Below are 20488 nucleotides of genomic sequence, written 5' to 3'. Positions count from 1 at the left end.
TTGGATGGAGAGAATTGATTATAAGGACCATTTGAGGCTCTCAGTTGATTTATGGGTGAGTAAAACCTAAATATTACAGGTAAAATAAAGAGGGATAAAAGCAGGCATTTTTCCCCCACTAAAAACATTCTTAAGAGAATATTGCTGGAGGTAGTAAAAGAGATTGAAGAATGAATTACAGAGGCTCTCTGTCATGGATTGAACTGTGTCCCCCCAAATATGTGTCAACTTGATTAGGCCATGGTTCCCAGTATCGTGTGGTTGTCCTCCATTTTGTAATTGTAATTTTATGTTAAAGAGGATTAGGGTGGGATTGTAACACCCTTACTAAGGTCACATCCCCGCTCCAATGTAAAGGGAGTTTCTTTGGAGTGTGGCCTGCACCACCTTTTATCTTACAAGAGATAAAAGGAAAAGGAAGCAAGCAGAGAGGGGGGACCTCATATCACCAAGAAAGCAGCACCGGGAGCAGAGTGCATCCTTTGGATCTGGGGTTCCTGCGCAGAGAAGCTCTTAGTCCAGGGGGAGATTGATGACAAGGATCTTCCTCCAGAACAAACAGAGAAAGAAAGACTTCTCCTGGAGCCGACGCCCTGAATTTGGACTTCTAGCCTACTAGACTGTGAGAAAATAAATTTCTCTTTGTGAAAGCCATCCACTTGTGGTATCTCTGTTATAGCAGCACTAGATGACTAAGATACTCTCAGTTTGCAATTTGGCCTTTCAGTAGGAAGATATGCTTATTGAAATTTCCGTCAAGAGTATCCTGGAATGGGCCAGCATTCCACCTCACATTTGGGCATTTCTCCTCGTTAGTACCATGGCACTGTCTGTAAAGCAGTGGGGAAAAGGTTGCTACTTGTACCCACATATTTATGACAAAATGCAGAGAGGAAGACCATCTGGCCATTGAACCTGTTATTCGGGTCAGCTTTCTTCAGATGGACCCAATATCCTGAAATATAAGAGCGCATCACTCTTTAGCCAATTAGATTAGTAGAAAACATTCCTTCTGAGTTTTAAGTTATTTACCACATTATTTTTGGGATGAAGGCAAACATATTGGAATAGAATGCCAAATTTTTAAGAATCTTTACAATAAAAAGCAAGACTTTAAGAAATTGCAAGCTTATGGTGATTGCTTCAGGCTGTGTTCCAGAACTCATGGGATTGCATGTTTATTCAGTATTCCCTGCTCCTAAGGAAGAGTTGGCAGGGCAGTTTGACAAACACACGTTTATGAACAGTATGCCATCATTCTTGTTGAACTAGACAAACCATAGATAGGGCCAGACAGACTCAATCTCTCCTTTGCCTTATTTCCCAAGTTGTTGTGCTTTCTATTTGATTTCAACTCATAGTGACCCTATAGGACAGAGTAGAACTGTCCCACAGGGTTTCCTAGGCTGTAATCTTTAAGGAAGCAGGCTGCCACATCTGTCTTCTGCAGAGCGGCTGATGGGTTTGAGCTGTTGACCGTTTTTGCTTAGCAGCCTAGTGCTTAACCATTGTGCAACCAGATCTCCTTATTTCCCAAGTACCACGGGCAAATTATCCAAACTCTGTGAATGCCAGTCCCTTAATTTGTAGAATGGTGATAATAATAAAGAGTTATTCTTTATTATAACTCTTGATTATTCTTTATTATTATATAAAACTCTTAAGAGTTGTGGGGATTAAATTAGAAAATGTATGCAAAACACTTAAGTACATTCCTGCAATAGAGAAAGATGCCTGTACAGAACAAAACAAAATAAAAACAAGCATGGCACTGTTTCCATGTGCCCTCAAACACTCCTGAACCCATCTCTCATATGATGTTGTTATTTCAATTACAAAGAAGTGCTATATTCATTTAAGTAAATGTCTCTATGATGACATGTAGTTCTCTAGGCTTATTTTATATGTATCCTTGGATATGATCTAGTTGTCTTCCTATGAAGACAGTCTATTACTCATTCTCAGTAGTCATTGGAGTGGTCTTCCCTTCAGTCAGCCTGACGCTGCCTGTTACTGTCTGTCTTCAGTCTGCACCTACTGGGCTGTTTCCAGGCTTCATATCCCTTAAGAGAAAACTTCTGCGCTGAAAAGGACAAGACTCCCAGGGGGTCAGCGAACAAAACGGCTCTTCCACCACATTTCAAATATTGATGTAATCTTTATCTAGGTTTAAACATGGCTGGAAAGAATCATCCACACACCTGGAAAATGTATTTTTCACGTCTTGGTTAATAGGAAATAAATGCTCTTTCCATATACCTGTAAGGTGTTGAAACAGAAAATGCTCCTTTAAGCTGTGAACATGTCAAACAATGATCTGCACTTAGGAAAGAAAGCCCCCTCCGCTGTCATAACTTACAAGGCTGTGGCATGGAAGCCTCTTGTGTCCCTGCAAACCCTCTACCATCTGCAGTGAGTCTGAAACTGCCTAGCCCCCTGGAATTCTGGTGACTAAATAGAATGAAATGGGCATATTTGTTAAAGTCAGCTGGGAAGCCACACGACTTGGTTAGTTCCCGAGTTCATAAATTTATGTCAAAGCAGGAGAAGCCGTGGAAGCTCGAGTGAACCAATTTACCCTAAGTACAAATGGCAGTTTTGTTATTTGGTGTCAAAGTTACCAGTCGCACAACGACAAGCTGCCATAACACATTTTCTTGTTCACTAAAGAACAAGGATTTCGTGGGTTAATATTCCTCGCAATGCACCTTTCCATAATTTACAACAACTAGATGCTGATAGGTTATTTAACATTTATGAAGTTAAGATGTAATCAGAAAAACCCTGATTATCTTTACAAATAAAAAAGTTAAATTATTCAACTTTTTTTTTTCTCGGTGGCTTCATTTTGTGGCAGGTGCATACTTTACAGTGGGATGAGTCAATCAAATAATCCTTCCTAAAATCTTTTTTTTTTAGGAGCTAGAGCAGGAACAATTCTAAGAGGGAAACTATTAATTCAGTTTGATAGCCCCATTTGCTTCAAAAGACTGGATGTGCTTAACATACAACTTTTAACAAATCAGTCAAAATTCTTCTCTGTATAGATAGGGGTATCTTGGTTATGCCCTTTTGTGGGTGTGGAAGTGAAATGGGCCCCTCTTGAATACCCAACTCCCTCACATCCCGCCTTTGATCAAGGTGGATGACTGCAGGTGGAAATAAATTGGAAACTCAGAGAAGCTTGTCATCAAATCTGCAGTGAGTCCCTGCTTTGATCTGGAACTCGTAAGAGATACCAGCAGGAAGAGCCTTCAGCCAGGTTCTGGAGAAGCTTAGAATCTTGAGTGGGAGTGGTGGGAAGTTAGAGCAAGAGGGACTGGGTAGATTATGAACAAAGCAAACTATTGGGAAATAATTTCAGAATGGAATGTCACTTTAGGAAAAATATAGTACTATTTAATATGTATTCTCACCTCTGTTGAGGATGGGTCAGAGTTGAGGAGAGGCCTTCATGTGTTTGTGTGTGCATGTGCATGTACTGATAGATAACAAAAGTGATACATGTGGATTTTTGGGAAGAATCGCTGAGAGAGGAGGGCTAATTAATAAAAACCTTTTTACCTATAATACCAATGAAGAAGTATTTAAGTTGCGCTAGGCTGAACCATAAGAAATTGTCATTTTTGTTGGAAAAAATGGTAGAATATCAGCAATTTCATACGGTTCAAACTAATAAATTCTCAGAACGCAGAAAGAAGAGCTCAGAGTTTTCTTTATTTCAAAGTATTTAATTTAGAGGGATTTAATTCTTTTTTTTCTTTTTATCTGTAACTCCAAAGTCCAGAACAGTGCTCGACACACAGGTGCTCAATAAATATTTGATTTAATAAAAGGATGATCTCATTTAACATTCATACAACCTCATATGCATGCGAAAGCTGGGCAGTGAAAAAGGAAGACCAAAGAAGAATTGATGTCTTTGAATCATGGTGTTGGTGATGAATATTGAATATACCATGGACTGCCAAAAGAATGAACAAATCTGTCTTGGAAGAAGTACAGCCACAATTCTCCTTAGAAGTGAGAACGGCGAGACTTTGTGTCACATACTTTGGACATGTTATCTGGAGGGATCACTCCCTGGAGAAGGACATCGTGCCTGGTAACGTAAAGTGTCAGTGAAAAAGAGGAAGACCTCAATGAGATAGATTGACACAGTGGCTGCAACAATGGGCTCAAGTGTAACAACGATCATGAGGATGGTGCAGGACTGGACAGTCTTTCGTTCTGTTGTACATAGGGTCGCTGTGGGTAGGAACCAATTGGACGGCACCTAACAACAACACAACTCTGTGAAGTAGATTCTATAATCGTCTCCATTTTACAACTGATGAAATAGAAAGGTTCAATAATTTACCCAATGTCCTACAGCTAATAAGAGGATTTGAACCCAGATCTTTCTGGCTTTTGCACTAATATTCTATCTGCTCTTTCTGTGATCCTGACAACTGAAGGGAAAGCTAACAGATATTTAGATCTGCTGATAGGTTTTTCTTAAACCTATTTGTGCATTGGAAGTTAGGTAAATATGATCTGAATGGGGAAGAAAACCCTAAACTGACATTTGAATACATAAGGATCAGCAAAGGTGAGATATTTGCCAAGACTTTTCTACCAGATGATCATCAATGTTTAGAACCAGCTTCCTGCAGGGCTGACAGGATTGAGTGTCAAAGACTTTCAGTTTAGGACTGTTTGACAGGCTGGCCAGAGTCATGATTTGTCAAGGGGAAGAAAACAAACAAAAAACTCAGAGAGTGGAGTGACGTTAAGCACATGTTCCATATAACTTATTAGAGAGAAAGGGCAGTCAGTGAAGAAAAGAAGGAGCAGAACCCCACCCTTACCCTTCTTCCCCAATGCCCTGGTCCTACCCACCACCTCCGCCATCGCTGTCAGAACCTGTCATCACTGTAGTTTCCTGAGGTCTGTCCAAACAGATAAAGATTTAACACAGAGTTCTTAAAACAGGTCCATATAAGCACCCTAAAAATTTCTGTCACCCTCATGCCATCGTGATTTCTGACCACTAAATCTTTTGGTACCTAAGTTTGCTGTCTATGAATAGGTGAACAAGAATACACCAGAAGTCCTGTAGGTGCAGAACGTAATGTAGACATCCTTCCTGCCATATGCTCTGGGCTACTTGTGTGTACATCCATGGTTTCAGGCAAGCTGGTTGCTTTCCTGCTCCCACCCCTGCCGTCCAACATATCGGCTCCTTCCCTCACCTGAGACTGGAATGGTCTCCATATCCCAAATAAACTCAAGCTCTCTTTCAAGATCCAACTCAATGCTTGCATCTTCTTACAGCATTTTCTGACAAGCTATCCCTCTCCCACCCCCTGACCTCTTTTTTCTATTTATTACTCTTCTGTTTACATATCATATATTGCTTTGTCTGATGGTTAATTTTTCATATGTCTACATTCTGCCTCCTCAACAAGACTGAAGGATCATCTGGTCAGTGGTGTTTGGTGCTGTTTTGTTTGCATTTCCATAGTGTTTAGCACATTATTCTGCACACAGTGACAGTAAATAAGTTTATCTGCATTATAACAATTTTAAAGAATACATTGTAGAAAGGAGTGAGTGTTCTGTCGACCACTTGTAGAGTCATTAAAGTGAATGGAAAACACTCCCTAAGATATAAGAGGGGATATAGAAAAAGGAAGGGATGTGTCAGATAAGGAGCCCCTGGATGGTGCAAATGATTGAAGCACTTGGCTGCTAACTTCAAGTCCACCCAGAGGCATCCCGGAAGATAGGCATGGTGATCTATTTTCCAAAAAATAAGCCATTGAAAACCTTACAGAGCACTGTTCTTCTTTGACGCATATGGGGTCATCATGAGTCGGAGTTGACTCAATGGCAAATGATTTGGTGTCAGATAAACAGAAGAAAGACTGTAGCTTTGAACAGTTCAGGACATCATAAAGGAAGGGCTGAACATGGAGGTGTGGAAGGAGTTTTGTGAGGTTAACACTGCATTTTCATTAATTCATTTATTTATATCTTTATTCCTTCACTCAAATTTCAATGAGTACTAGTTTGACAAGTTATGAGGTACCAGATATTTTTACAGGTACTTAGAATACCAAAACATTATCCACTCTTTGCCTTTGAGGTGCTTATAGCCTAAAGGTTGGGAGGAAAGGCGAGTTAAAAAAAAAAAAAAAAGTGAAAACTGGACAAGTACAGGAGGAACAATTGACCCAGAATTGGAGATTCAGAGGAGATTTTCTGGTGGAAACAACATTTAAGCTGAGTAGGAGTTAGCCAGGCTTGGGAAATGAATAGGAAGGAAAGGACCCAGGGTTGTTTCAGCAGAGGAAACACGGTTGGTCACGCCTTGAGGGAGAGAGAAAGCACAATCTGTTTAAGGAGACTAAATGTTATTTAATCTCCTTAAATAGAAAGTGAAGAGCACCTGAAGCACTTACTGATGAAGATCATAGTATGGATTACACCTCAACATAAAGAAAACAAAAATCCTCACAACTGGACCAATAAGCAACATCATGATAAACGGAGAAATTATTGAAATTGTCAAGGAATTCATTTTACTTGGATCCACAATCAACACCCATAGGAGCAGCAGTCAAGAAATTAAACTACGTATTGCATTGGGCAAATCTGCTGCAAAAGACCTCTTTAAAGGGTTGACAAGCGAAGAGGTCACCTTGAAGACTAAGATGCACTGACCCAAGCCATGGTGTTTTCAATTGCCTCATATGCATGTGAAAGCTGGACAATAAATAAGGAAGACCAGAGAAGAATTGACGCCTTTGAATTATGGTGTTGGTGAAGAATATTGAATATACCATGAACTGCCAAAAGAATGAACAAAACTGTCTTGGAAGAATACAGCAAGAATGCTCCTTAGAAGCAAGGATGGCAAGACTTTGTCTCACATACTTTGGAAATGTTATCAGGAGGGACTAGTCTCTGGAGAAGGACATCATGCTTGGTAAAACAGAGGGTCAGTGAAAAAGAGGAAGACCCTTAACGAGATGGGCTGACACAGTGGCTGCAACAATGGGCTCAAGCATAGCAAGGATTGTGAGCATGGCGCAGAACCGGGCAGTGTTTCATTCTGTTGTACGTAAGGTTGCTATGAGTTGGAACCGACTCGATGGCACCTAACAACAACAAACAGTATTTGCTATGACTGGAATAAGTTCCATGAAAAGAACTGCCCAGGAGATGAGGCTAGACAGCCTAGCAGGAGAGGGGACATGTAGGACCCTGCAGGTGCTATTTCCGGAGTTTGGACCTCATCCTCAGTATAAAGCAGGCCCAGGCGGGTTTCACAATATTGAGAAAGACTGCTGTGCTTGTACTGGGAGGGTGAATGGAGGATCCACACTAAAGACACAGAAATCAGTAAGGACAGTGCTTTGCAAATTATCTTTGGTGAAGCAGCAGGGTCCCCCCCGCCCACCCCAAATTTTCAAGGACCTGTATCTTTGTAAAATGCAATGGAAATAAATTACTAGAAAAATAAAATAAAGCCCAAGGGCATGCAAAACACAAGCCCATTTTTAAATAATTAGATTCGGCAGACATAAAGTTACACGGTCAATTTGCAATAAAAGTTTTAAACAGTCATTCTTAATTTCTGTACTTATCTCATCGTGGACCAGCCACAGTGAGTTCTGGAAAAGGTGTCAGTCTATGGACTGCGCTCGAGTAACCGAATTAGGAGGTTGTCGCTGTGATCCAGCAAGGGATTCAGAGCCCTAAACTAGCACGGCGGTGTACAATGAGCAGCAAAAGTGGGTTTGAGAGATGGTGGTTGATGGTTGGTGGACACTGAGGTACACTTGAAGGCCTCTTTAATCAAGTTAAAGCCAAATAGCCCAGCATCACAGGCCTCCGTGACACTGAGATCCCTTACACACATCTTATTTACTCTTGACATCCTCAGACTTAATGTTTATGAGTTTTGACTGTTTGGGAGAGACCAAGAGTTTTCACAATGCTGCTGTTGTTAGTTGCCGGCACATTGGCCCCTGACTCATGATGACCCCACGTACAACAGAAGGAAACACCGCCCAGTCCTGCACCATCCCCAGGATCAGTTGCAGATTGGACCATTACAGTGGCTTTGATAATAGAATTTGGAGCCAGACCCATGTGGGGCCATGGGTTGGCTCTGATACTTGATGATTAACCTAAAGAAAATAGCTTAGAGTCTCTAAATTTACTTTTCTCATTAGTGAAATAGGGAAAACAATAGTACATGCTATGTTAAGTTGTTATGAGCACCAAATGAGACAGGTATAAATCTCGTAGCAAAGTGGCTAACACATTCTGCTGTTGTTTGGTGCTGTGGAGTCGATTCGGACTCATTAACGACACTATGTACAACAGAACGAAATACTGCCCAATCCTGCGCCATCCTCACAATTGTTATGCTTAAGCCCATTGTTGCAGCCACTGTGTCAGTCCATCCAATTGAGGGTCTTCCGCTTTTTCACTGATCCCCTACTTTACCAAGCATGATGTCCTTCTCCAGGGACTGATCCCTCCTGATAACATGCCCAAAGTATGTCAGAAGTAGTCTCGCCATCCTTGCTTCTAAGAAGCATTTTAGTTGTACTTCTCCCAGGACAGATTTGTTTGTTCTTTTGGCAGTCCATGGTATATTCAATATTCTTCTCCGACACCACAATTCAAAGGCATCAGTTCTTCTCTGGTCTTCCTTATTCATCATTCAGCTTTCACAAGCATATGAAGTGATTGAAAACACCATGGCTTGGGTCAGGTGCACCTTGGTCTTCAAGGTGACATCTTTGCTTTTCAACACTTTAAAGAGCTCTTTTGCAGTAGATTAACACATAGTAGAACTCTATAATGTAAGGTAAATATCTTACTATGAAAAATAAAACAAAAATCATTGAAGTGACTTATATGTTTTTCGACTGACACTCATCATTGCTAGTCATTCCGTTAATGCACTCATAACGTTAGAAAATGCAAACAATCGTCTATGTTGAATCATCCCAATTAATGCAAGGTGAATTCCTTAGAAAGCTTAATCCCAATTTTGACTTCAAATGAATTGTTTCTGATCTAAATACACTGCAGCTGACAAACTCACTTAACGCCAAGATGTCTGATGTCTATAAACACAAACCCGTTGCTGTCGAGTCAATTCTGCCTCATAGCGACCCTGTAGGACAGAGTAGAACTGCTCCATAGGGTTTCCAAGGAGTGGCTGGTAGATTTGAACTGCTGACCTTTTGGTTAGCAGCTGAGCTCTTAACCTCTGTGCCACCAGGGCTCCCTAATGTCTATATATGGGCCATATTGTTGCTAGCTACTCTCTAATCAAAACTTGATTAGTAAAAAGCATTTATATTCCTAAGCAATGTATATTAAAATTATTTTTCAGCGGAAGAATTGTTGCTGAGTCTTTTCTTTAATGGAGTAAGAGATGGAGGTGAAAGAAAAAGTACCAGCAGTCGGTATTATGCATTAAACCTAAAAAACTCACAATCCTTAGAGAGAAAACATGCATATTGAATGCAGCAGCATTGTTACTTAGAACATGATTAAGGGCTAAGAGAGTTCAAAATATAGTCATCACCTTGATAAATTAGAAAGGCTTATTGTTACCTTCAGAGTTTAGATAATTTTGAATGTTTGGATTCTCAAACAGCAGGGATATCTATCTCCATTCTTATTCTGCGTAAACTATTTATGTTCTTTAAGTATTTGTTCCTTCATTTCCTGTGATTTTTCATTCATTAGGGTAACATACAGCTTTTGCTCTCTTTAAAGTGAATGTGTAAGTCCTGACCCAAGGTTTGGAGCTGGTAAAGGCGAGGAGGACTGTCTAGGAATAAATGAACCTGGTCTATATTGCCCACAGTCTGCAATAATAATGGCCATCATCTACCCAGTTTCCACTAAATGTTTACCAGGCTATCTCATTTACTTCACATAACAACAATGCAAGGTACGCATTTAACATCCCCTTCTGTGAATGAAAGGAGCGCTGGTGGCCAAGTGGTTAAGCACCGCGCAGTCTGAACCCACAGAAATCCTGATTTTCTAGAGTTTGAAGGGTTTTCATAATATTACTACTAACATTTATCAAGTATTAATGGAGGAAAGTCAACCAAGATTTACTTGGAAGATTTGTCTACCAATAATTTAAAATAGTCTTTGAATAATCTCTTTGCAGGTATTTGAGAATGACTATATTTCCCCCAGCTATAATTAAAATCCTCCTGTGCCTGGAATTTGGTTTTGCTGAGTCATGTCTTTCTTATTCCTTCTGGACTTCTGGATCCGTAAGTTAAGCTGTCTGGTTACTAGTTCTTTCATGCCCCAGAGGGTAACTATTGCCAGGTGGATATTTTCCCTTCAGGGACTTGCCATTCTCCACAACGAATTCTTCTGGTCTTGACATGCCCACCAAGACATTATTCTCCCAGAAGCATTTGGTTTTGCCAACCCTTCTCTCTATTTTAGGAGGACTGGTTGCGCAGTGGTTAAGTGCTCGGCAGCTGGAACCCATCAGCTGCTCCATTGGAGAAAGATGTGGCAGTGTCCTCCCGAAAAGATTATAGCCTTGGAAACCGTATGGGGCAGTTCTGCTCTGTCATATAGGGTTGCTATGAGTAGAAATTGACTTGATGGCAAGGGATTTGACCTCTGTTTTTGGTCTTTTGGGCTATTTCAAAAACCATAGTTGCTCCATTGTAAATCTGAGAGATCTTGGGCAATAAATAAAAGTTTGATTTGGATTTAAGAGTTAGATCAAATACGGGACGAAATAGCCCTTAAAAGGCAGTAGTTGAGAGCTGACCTGAATTTGAATCCTGGCTATGCTACGTGACCTTGAGCTTATTATATTATGTCTTAGTCAAAATTATTATCTTAATATGGGGGTGAAAATATTACCTGCCTCCTAGGGTACATAGCAGGGAAAATGCTTATCAATGTGTTTGGCACATAGTAGGGATTTAATAAATGGCACATATAACAAGTAATATGAATGTTTGTATAGGCATACGTCGTTTTGTGCTCCACAGATATTGCATTTTTCACAAATTGAAGGTTTGTGTCAAGCCTGTGTCAAGCGAGTCTATCAGCGCCATTTTTCCAACAGCATGTGCTCACTTTGTGTCTCTGTCACATTTTGGTAATTCTCACAATATTTCAAACTTGTTCATTATTATTATATCTGTTGTGGTGATCTGTGATCAGTGATCTTTGGTGTTACTATTCTAATTGTTTTGGGGAGCCACAAACTGTACCCATATAAGACAGTGAACTTAATTGATAAATGTGTGTTTTCTGACTGTTCCACCAACTATCCATTCTCCCTTCTCTCTCCCTTTCCTTGGGCCTCTCTGAGACATGACAATACTGAAATTAGGCCAATTAAAAACCCTACAATGGCCTCTAAGTGTTCCAGTGAAAGGAAGAGTTGCACGTCTCTCACTTTAAATCAAAAGCTAGAAATGATTAAGCTTAGTGAGGAAGGCATGTTGAAAGCTGAGACAGGCCAAAAGCTAGGCCTCCTGAGCCAAACAGTTAGCCAAGCTGTGAATGCAAAGGAGAAGTTCTTAATGGAAATTAAAAGTGCTACCTCAGTGAACACATGAATGATAAGAAAGGCAAACAGCATTATTGCTGATATGGAGAAAGTCTTAGTGGTCTGGATAGAAGATCAAACCAGCCAGAACATTCCCTTAAGACAAAGTCTAATCCAAAGCAAAGCTCTAACTCTCTTCAATTCTTTGAAGGCTGAGAGAAGTGAGGAAGCTGCAGAAAAAAAGTTTGAAGCTAGCAGAGGTTGGTTCACGAGGTTTAAGGAAAGCAGCCGTCTCCATAACATAAACGCGCAAGGCGAAGCAGCAAGTGCTGATGTGGAAACTGCAGCATGTTATCCAGAAGATCTAGCTAAGATAATTGATGAAGGGGGCTACACTAAAGAACAGATTTCTTTTTTTTTTATTGTACTTCAGGTGAAGGCTTACAGAACAAATAGTTTCTCATGAAACGGTAGTACACGTATTGTTTGATGACATTGGTTAACAACCCCACAACATGTCAACCCTCTAACTTCTCAACCTTTTTTTTTTTTTGGTGAAAATACACATAACCAAAGATGCACCATTTCAAAAATTTCTACATGCACAGTTCAGTGACATTGACTACACTCTTCCAGTTGTGCTGTTATTCTCACTTAAGATGAAGGCTTACAGAACAAAATAGTTTCTCATTTAACAGTTACTACAAATGTTGCCCTATGACAATGGTTAACAATCTCACAACACATCAACAATATCCTTACTCAAGCTTGGGTTCCGTATCACCAGCTCCCTTGTCCCCTTCTGCCTTCTGGCCCTTGTCACTGGACTACTATACCTCGTTAGTCTCATTTGGTTTTACGGGGCTGTCCACTTCCAGGCTGAACGGTGAACCTCGGAGATAACTTCACCACTGAGCTAAAAGGGTGTCTGAGGGCCATACTCTCGGGGTTTCTCCAGTCACCTTTAGGCCAGTAAATCTGGTCTTCTTTTTGTGAGTTAGAATTATGTTCTACATCCTTCTCCGGCTCTGTCCAGAACCCTCTTAAACAACAGATTTTTAGTGTAGACAAAATAGCCTTACATAACAAAAAAATCTCATCTAGGAATTTAATAGCTAGAGAGGAGAAGTCAATGCTTAGCTTCAAAGCTTCAAAGGACTGGCTTACACTCTTGTTAGGGGCTAATGCAGCTGGTGACTTTAAGTTGAAGCCAATGGTCATTTACCATTCTGAAAATTGTAGGGCCCTTAAGAATTATGCTAAATCTACTCTCCCTGTGCTCTATAAATGGAACAACAAAGACTGGATTACAGCACATTCATTTACAACATGGTTTAAGGAATATTTTAAGCCCACTGTTGAGACCTACTGCTCAGAGAAAAAAAAAAGATTCCTTTCAAACTATCACTGCTCATTGACAACACACTTGGTCACTCAAGAGCTCTGATGGAGATATTCAAAGAGATTAATGTTGTTTTCATGCCTGCTAACACAACATCCATTCTGCAGCCCATGGATCAGGGAGTAATTTTGACTTTAAAAATTTTACTATTTAAGAAATACGTTTAAAGGCTATAGCTACCATAGATAGTGATTCCTTTGATGGATCTGGGCAAACTAAATTGAAAATCTTCTGGAAAAGATTCACCATTCTAGACGCCATTAAGAACATTCATGACTCATGAGAGGAGGTCAAAACATCAACATTAACAGGAGTTTGGAAGAAGTTGATTCCAGCCTCAAGGATGAGTTTGAGGGGTTCAAGACTTCAGTGGAGGAAGTAACTGCAGATGTGGTGGAAATAGCGAAAGAACTAGAATTAGAAGTGGAGCCTGAAAACTTGACTGAATTGCTGCAATCTCACGATAAAACTTGGATGACGAGTTGCTTCTTACCGATGAGCAAAGACAGTGGTTTCTTGAGATGGAATCCACTCCTGGTGAAGATGTTATGAACATTGTTGAAATGACAACAAAAAGTTTAGAATATTACATAAATTTAGCTGATAAAGCAGCGGCAGGATCTGAGAGGACTGACTTCCGTTTTGAAAGAAGTTTTACTGTGAGTAAAATGCTATCAAAGAGCATTGCATGCTACAGAGAAATCTTTCATGAAAGAAAGAGTCAATCGATGTGGCAAACGTCATTGTTGTCTTGTTTTCAGAAATGGCCACAGCCACCCCAACCTTCAACAACCACCACCCTGATCAGTCAGCAGCCATCAAGACGGAGGCAAGACCCTCCACCAGCAAAAGATTATGACTCCCTGAAGGCTTAGATGATGGTTAGCATTTTTTTAGCAATAAAGTATTTTTTAATTAAGGTCTGTACTTTTTTTTAGACATAATGCTGTTGCATACTTAGTAGACTACAGTATAGTGTAAACATAACTTTTATATGCACTGGGAAACCAAAAAATCCGTGTGACTTGTTTTGTTGTGATATTTGCATTATTGTGGTGGTCTGGAAAGGAACCTACAATATCTCTGAGATATACGATAATACCTGTATATGATATATACATAATCACAGTTATTCTTCCCCCTGGATATTCTCATATATTCTCTAGACCTTAGCCTTTTAACTAGGAGTATGTCTAAACATGTACTATGGCAATCTAAAGATAGCATTAAAACAATAATTAGGAAATTTAAGACGCAGTTAATTACCTAGGTAGTTTTTCTGTTTCCATACAGGTTGATGCTTACGTAGACTTTTTTTCTCCCAGGAACTTACCTGCCTAAAGTTGTGCTGACCACAGAACAGATTACAGTTAGTATATCAACTATACTGGCTTTAGACATTCAGGAGAAACTGGTCTGACTCATGTTTTCAGAGAATTATTATAATTAACCACTTGATGTGTAAGATCCAAGGTTACTAAACTTGGGAGTACATCAAAGTCATCTGGGGAGTTTTTAAAAAGATTTAGATTCTTTGACTACATCTTGTTAGATTCTGGTTCAGTAAATTTGGGGTTGAGAATCTGTCTTTGCACAAGTTTACCAGTAGATTCTTAATGCTTGTTCAGGTTTGGGAAGTATAGATATGGACTATTTGGCACATTATTCAGCTCTGCCCATGGTGTAATCATTCTGTAATGTCAAGGAAGTATGGTGTATGCCTAGAAAGCTCTTGAATGTAAGCAAATAAACAACCTCCACTTACAGCAAGTTTGTTTTCTGTTTAAAATATATACTTGTGACTCTTCAGGAATAGAAAAATGTTTTTACTATCCAAATCATAACACAGCATGAGGCATTTTCCAATAAAATCAACTGAAGATTATACACAAGTCAAAATCATCTGCCTGTTTACTGAGTTCAAAATCCTTCTAGGCACCAGGAAAAAAATTTAATTTAAGATTTTCATCTTTCCATATATTACAGGGTCTCTGTAATGGATTTTGTGCTTCTGAAACTAAAAGATTGACAGGTCTGGGTATTACAGATTTATTAACCATTGGTTAAATGGTCAGAGTTAGTGCGTATAGCATTTCCACAATGTCCGCTAGGCTGGACTAGAATGAAAAAGTTCTACAAAGCCAGAGGTTGGCAAGAGTTAATGTTATATTAAGCAAGCAAAAAATTGTGTTTTACTCTACAATTGTCCTTTTCTACATGGAAACATTAAACATAAAATGTGATGCCGAATTAAAAAAGAAAAAACAAAATGCTGAAACATTTGGAAGAAGGTTTGAAAATTTACTAACCCAATCCTGCAGAGACCCTGGCAAATGCTGGCACAAATACATTAAAAAACGAATAAATAATGCAGGGCAAAAATTGATTCTACAACAATAATAATCACAATCTATAGGATATTATATGGAATCAGATAATGTATGCCAATTATTTCAATTACCTCCTTTAATCTTTAAAACTACCCTACACGTAGGTACTATCATTATCTCCACTTTACCGATGGAGAAAACTGAGGCCCAGAGAGAGAAATGGACTTGTGTAAAGTCAGCTAATAAGTGGCAATACTGGGATATGAATCCTGGCTTTCTGTTTCGTCTTGCTTTGGCTGCCTTAAGAGAAAGATGTTTTTAAATCTGCACTGAACGTGAAGTCTTCAGATCAGTGAACGCCATTTCTGTGTATATAAATGTCAAACTAACAGATGATTTGATAAACCATGGGACTTCCTATTTGCATGGCTAGGAAATCATCAACTTTGCTTATCATCCTGGACTTCCGCTCGTTGGCCTTTGAGGGTGCGGACTGTAGAAGGTCCTGGTGTGAATCTGGGACATGTTTGATCAGTAGACTGAATCTGGTCTCAGAATGGCTGTATCTAGCCTCATTTTACTTCCTGGAGCAAAACCACATAGCGCTAGAAAACTGCCATGGAGAAATATGCTAAAAGGTCGCAAAATAGTAATATTATTTCATGGAAGTAGAAATCAGCTCTGTGAGGGGAGATGTGCATTTGTATATTTTTCAGGAAAACAAGATTTGTGTTTCCCCTATTGAAATTAAGAACAGAGTTCAAGAATAACTATGCTTCTAAAACTTAGATAAGGATTATGGCACTTTATGATACATTCTGGAACTATTCATTACTCCTTTCTGTTTGCCTAATTTAATATGTTGCATTTTTTTTAAAAAACAAAGGTGAATAGAATCATTTATATTTAATCTCTTAGAGCAACTTAAATTTTTCTTTACTTACAAAGTTCTTGGAAGATTTTCTCTTGTGAATTCGAGCAAATAAAGACCCTTCTCTCTTTGACCTTAGATTATGACATCATAAAGATGCAGATTTATGAGAATTTAAGGTCTACATTCACCTGTTGGTCATACTGTATTGTCTGTTTGTCATACTGTGGTGACTTGCATGCTACTATTACGCTGGAAGCTCTGCCAATAGTACTGTCTCATTTAGTGCTGTAAGATGCGCCCCCTAGGTTGAAAGGCACTCAAAACACACAGTGGTTACAACAATGGACTGGAGCGCACCGGTGATCATGAAGATGGGGCAGTACCAAGCAATGTTCCATTCTGTTATGCACAGAGTTGTTATGAGTTGGAGTTGACTCAACAGCAACTGGGAACAACAACCAAAACACCAAAACACTCAAAACCAAACCCATTGCCATCAAGTCAATTATGACCCACGGCAAACCCATGTGTTACAGAGTAGGACTGCTCCGTAGGGTTTTTTTGGCTGTAATCTTTGCACAGTTTACCAAGTCTTTCTTCTGGGAACCCACAGGTGGGTTAAAACCACCAATTGCAAACTGATGGCACCACCCAGCGAGGTCTGTATGTTAGGTCTTTATCTTTATGACCATATTGCTTGTTTTGACTGAGATGACTATTTAATTCGATGAAAAATTTGGTTCTGCTAATTATTTTATGGAATCGATCTGTTAATGGCCAAAATGACTCTGTTAACCAATTGTTATAGCTGAACTTTGGTTAAACTTATTCTGATGGGGACATTAAGAGTTTGTTTCAGTTTCAACTTAAGACTAGATATTAAAAATAAAATTACATATTTTTGAAGTGCATTTAACCCCTTAATTAGTTCTAAATTTTACTGAAACAAAATCTCCATTTTCCCTATTTTAAAAGAGAGAGCAAGGTATCTTCACTCTAATCCTTACTCCACAGTGTTAATACAATCAGGATTTTATCTGCTTACATCACAATATAATAATGTGCTAAATCACAAAAGCAACCCACCACTGACTAAATGGCTCATTGGAGGCTACACAGCTTAGAGAGGCAAAATTCAGCTACCATAACCAGTCTCCGCTCAAGGTTTACGGGCAGAGAGGGTTATTGTCTTTCCAAATTCCTCATTCACAATGTACTATAGAGGGAAGGCTATAATGCCAATGATCCAATCTAGAGTCCTGTGCAAATGAATGTTCAAGGTAATTCCAACCTGTATGACTTGCCTTGAATATATATGAGTAAGAAGACAGATTTTTAGGACCTCGTACTCGAAACAAAGTATTGCTTTGATAGAAAGGTGTATCTGTGTATTCATGCATTTATACACCCAAGAGTGTGGTATGTGATTACTCTATTCATATTTATCCAGGAGACAGGCAATATCCTTCTGATTTACTAAATTCCAATTTCCATCTTTATCTCTAATTTCCTCTAAAATATTTCACACACACAAGCACACACATACAGAAAGAGAAAGAGAGAGGTTTTCATTCTTTACCTGGTGGCGTCCAAGCTGCAAATATGGAATAAGGCCCATTCACTGTTACATTATATGGAGAATGGACTTCTTCTGGTGTCCATACAGGTGTTTGTAGAACATAATCATCACTAGCACTGCTGCCACCTCCAGTTGCAGCTTCTAAATTGTAAACATATCTATAGGTAAAAAGAAAAAAAAAAAAAAGAATTATGATAAGGCAATGCACAGGAGACTTGAACAAAGACTGCTGGCTTTTCTATCTATTGCTTAGTCCTAAATTTGTGGCAAATTGTCAATCCTTTACTCCCTGTCCAGAAACTTTACCTTAGGCTTCGTAGTTTTTTCAGCACAAGACAGTATTCTCTCCAGACCATCACCATTTCTGCCCCTCCCGACTTTATATTTAACCCTGACCCTGGTGGTGCCATTGTTAAGCACCTGGCTGCTAACCTAAAACTCTGCGGTTCCAACCTCCCAGCGGCTACAAAGGAGAAAAAACCTGGCGTTCTACTCCCATAAAGATGGCAGCCTTGAAACCCTATGGGGCTGTTCTACTCTGTCATATAGTGTCGTTATGAGTCAGAAGCAACTCAATGGCACTCAACAACAACAGTAATTCACAGGTTTTCTCAAAGATTTCAGGAAAGTCTTGGAATGTGCAGGGGTATTGTGGAGGGGATTCAGACTAATGTTCTCTGTTTTTAAATGGGTGAGAGTTCAGGGAATCATTCCTAGAGGAATGTGTTTCTAAATCGATCTCTACTCTCTACAATAAAACATGTGTTGCTCTAAAATATATTTTGTGTCTGCTGAGAAATGAATGGGAAGGAATTGCAAATACATGGAACTTTCTCGCCTAAAACTTCTCATGCCTGTATGTAGTGTAGCAAGTGGAGAAAACATTATACTAATCAAAAAGATACCTAACGTAAAACACAGCTCTGAAAATCTCCTTTACTGCTAGTTTCAGAAAGTCTGTTTTTGAAGATAATTTTTAAGGTTTAACACTTTTTTACATAAAAATTCTCAGGATCTAGTGTTTAATTCACATGATTTAATATGTACTTACATTTTTAAGGAATTTGATGTAATCTGAAGTTTAACTTAATGGTTTAGTACCTGGTCTTTGACGTCTGAAACTGATGCAAAGATCTCATCAGCTACAGAACGGCTGAAGAAGGAGCCGACTGGATGATCATTGGATTGATTGATTTAATATTGTTTCCCTGGGAAAGGTAATATTTTTCAGCCTCCTCAAAAATCTGAAAATCTTACTGGATGATTGGTCAAGTTTTCTTTTAGTTTACCTGCTGTTGGGTTCCAGGTTTTTATCAGTGAAATTCTGCTCCTCACCGCCACCCAGAAAAACCAAGGTTCCATTACGCCTCAAATGATACTGAGAAATGAGGCCATTGGGCTTTTCTGGCTGACTCCAATACAACTCCACTGTCGTAGAATTGACGATGATGTGTCGAGGTATCACCCAAACTCCTGGGAAAAATCACACAACAAAGTATTATTGTTAGGGTAAAAGTCACACAATTAGCTCACAAGCTAAGATTTTTTTATCTGTTCATAAAAAATATGCCACTGAGCAGCAAAAATACACTTTATTTACTTTGGAGGTGAGATACATAATTGAGGATGAACGCATTTATTTGCTTATTGCTTTGATTATTTTATTTTTGAATTGCCTTTAGAAAGTGAACATCAGAGAACACAGAAATTCCTCCATGTCGGCTGTCACTTGGAGTGTAATTTAAATCAAGTCCTGGGAGACTATTCAGGGATTTCAAACTCTAATGCTTATTTACCTGGAATTTGTGGAAGTAACTATAATCTAGTATTTGCCTGAATTATACAGTGTAACAGATAAGCATTGTTTCACTTCTCTGCTTGTTCTTCTCCTTTCTCTCTGACTACTCCATCAGGGCTCATTTACTGGCTTCTCTTCCCCTGCCGGACCTCGGACCTTGGAAAGTCACAGTGCCACAGGGGTTTACATTCTGTCCTCTTCTCCATCCCCTCCTTCTTTCTTCTCCTCTACTCTTCCAACACTGTCTTCCTAGGAGAGCTCCACGTAGTATCTTAGTTTTAAACTTCTTCCATATGTGTTGCTATGAATTACAATCGACTCGACAGCAATGGATTTGTATGCTGAAGCCACCGCCTATCCGTCCGTTTGTTGTACTGTGGAGGCTTGAGCGTTGCTGTGATTCTGGAAACCATGCCACCAGTATTTCAAATACCAGCAGGGTCACCCATGGTGGACAGGTTTCAGCAGAGCTTCCAGACTAAGACAGACGAGGAAGAAAGGCTTGGCGATCTATTTCCAAAAATTAACCAATGAAAACCCTCTGGATCAGAACAGAATGCTGTCTCATATAGTGCTGGAAGATGAGCCCCCAATTTGGAATGCACTAAAAATACACAGTGGCCACAACAGTGGACCAGAGCATACCAGCAATCATGAATATGGCGCAGGAACCAGCAACACTGTGGTCTGTTGTACCTAAGGTCGCCATGAGTCGGAGCTGACTTGGCAGCAACTAACAACAACATATACTGAAGACGGACAGACGCATATCTCTAGACTAACACTCTCTCGCGAGCTCCAGACTCATGAATCCCACCGCCTCCTTGACATTTCCATCCCTCCTGCTTCAAACACAAGGTTAGCTCCAAGAGGGCAGGGGTCTTCTGTCTTATTTGTCAATGCACCTTTATGGATATTGCAATGTCTAATAAGTGAATGAATGGATTT

The 20488-nt window shown here is 39.5% G+C and overlaps 1 protein-coding gene across 1 annotated transcript in view; it reads right to left on the bottom strand.

Moving 5' to 3' along the window:
- USH2A (usherin) overlaps window positions 1-20488 on the bottom strand; it is a 551884-nt gene that overhangs the window by 136740 nt on the left and 394656 nt on the right. The window contains exons 38-39 of the mRNA XM_012558807.1: window positions 19032-19215; window positions 17743-17900 (exon numbers count right to left, since the gene is read on the bottom strand). Coding sequence (XP_012414261.1) covers window positions 17743-17900; window positions 19032-19215 — 342 coding nt within the window. The remainder of the gene's footprint in view (window positions 1-17742; window positions 17901-19031; window positions 19216-20488) is intronic.

This window comes from Trichechus manatus, unplaced genomic scaffold (genome assembly GCF_000243295.1).
Source record: "Trichechus manatus latirostris isolate Lorelei unplaced genomic scaffold, TriManLat1.0 scaffold00187, whole genome shotgun sequence".
In the NCBI taxonomy this organism is placed as follows: Eukaryota; Metazoa; Chordata; class Mammalia; order Sirenia; family Trichechidae; genus Trichechus; species Trichechus manatus.
The sequence above is the reverse complement of the archived record's forward strand: the minus strand, read 5'-3'. Positions and strand labels throughout refer to the sequence as shown.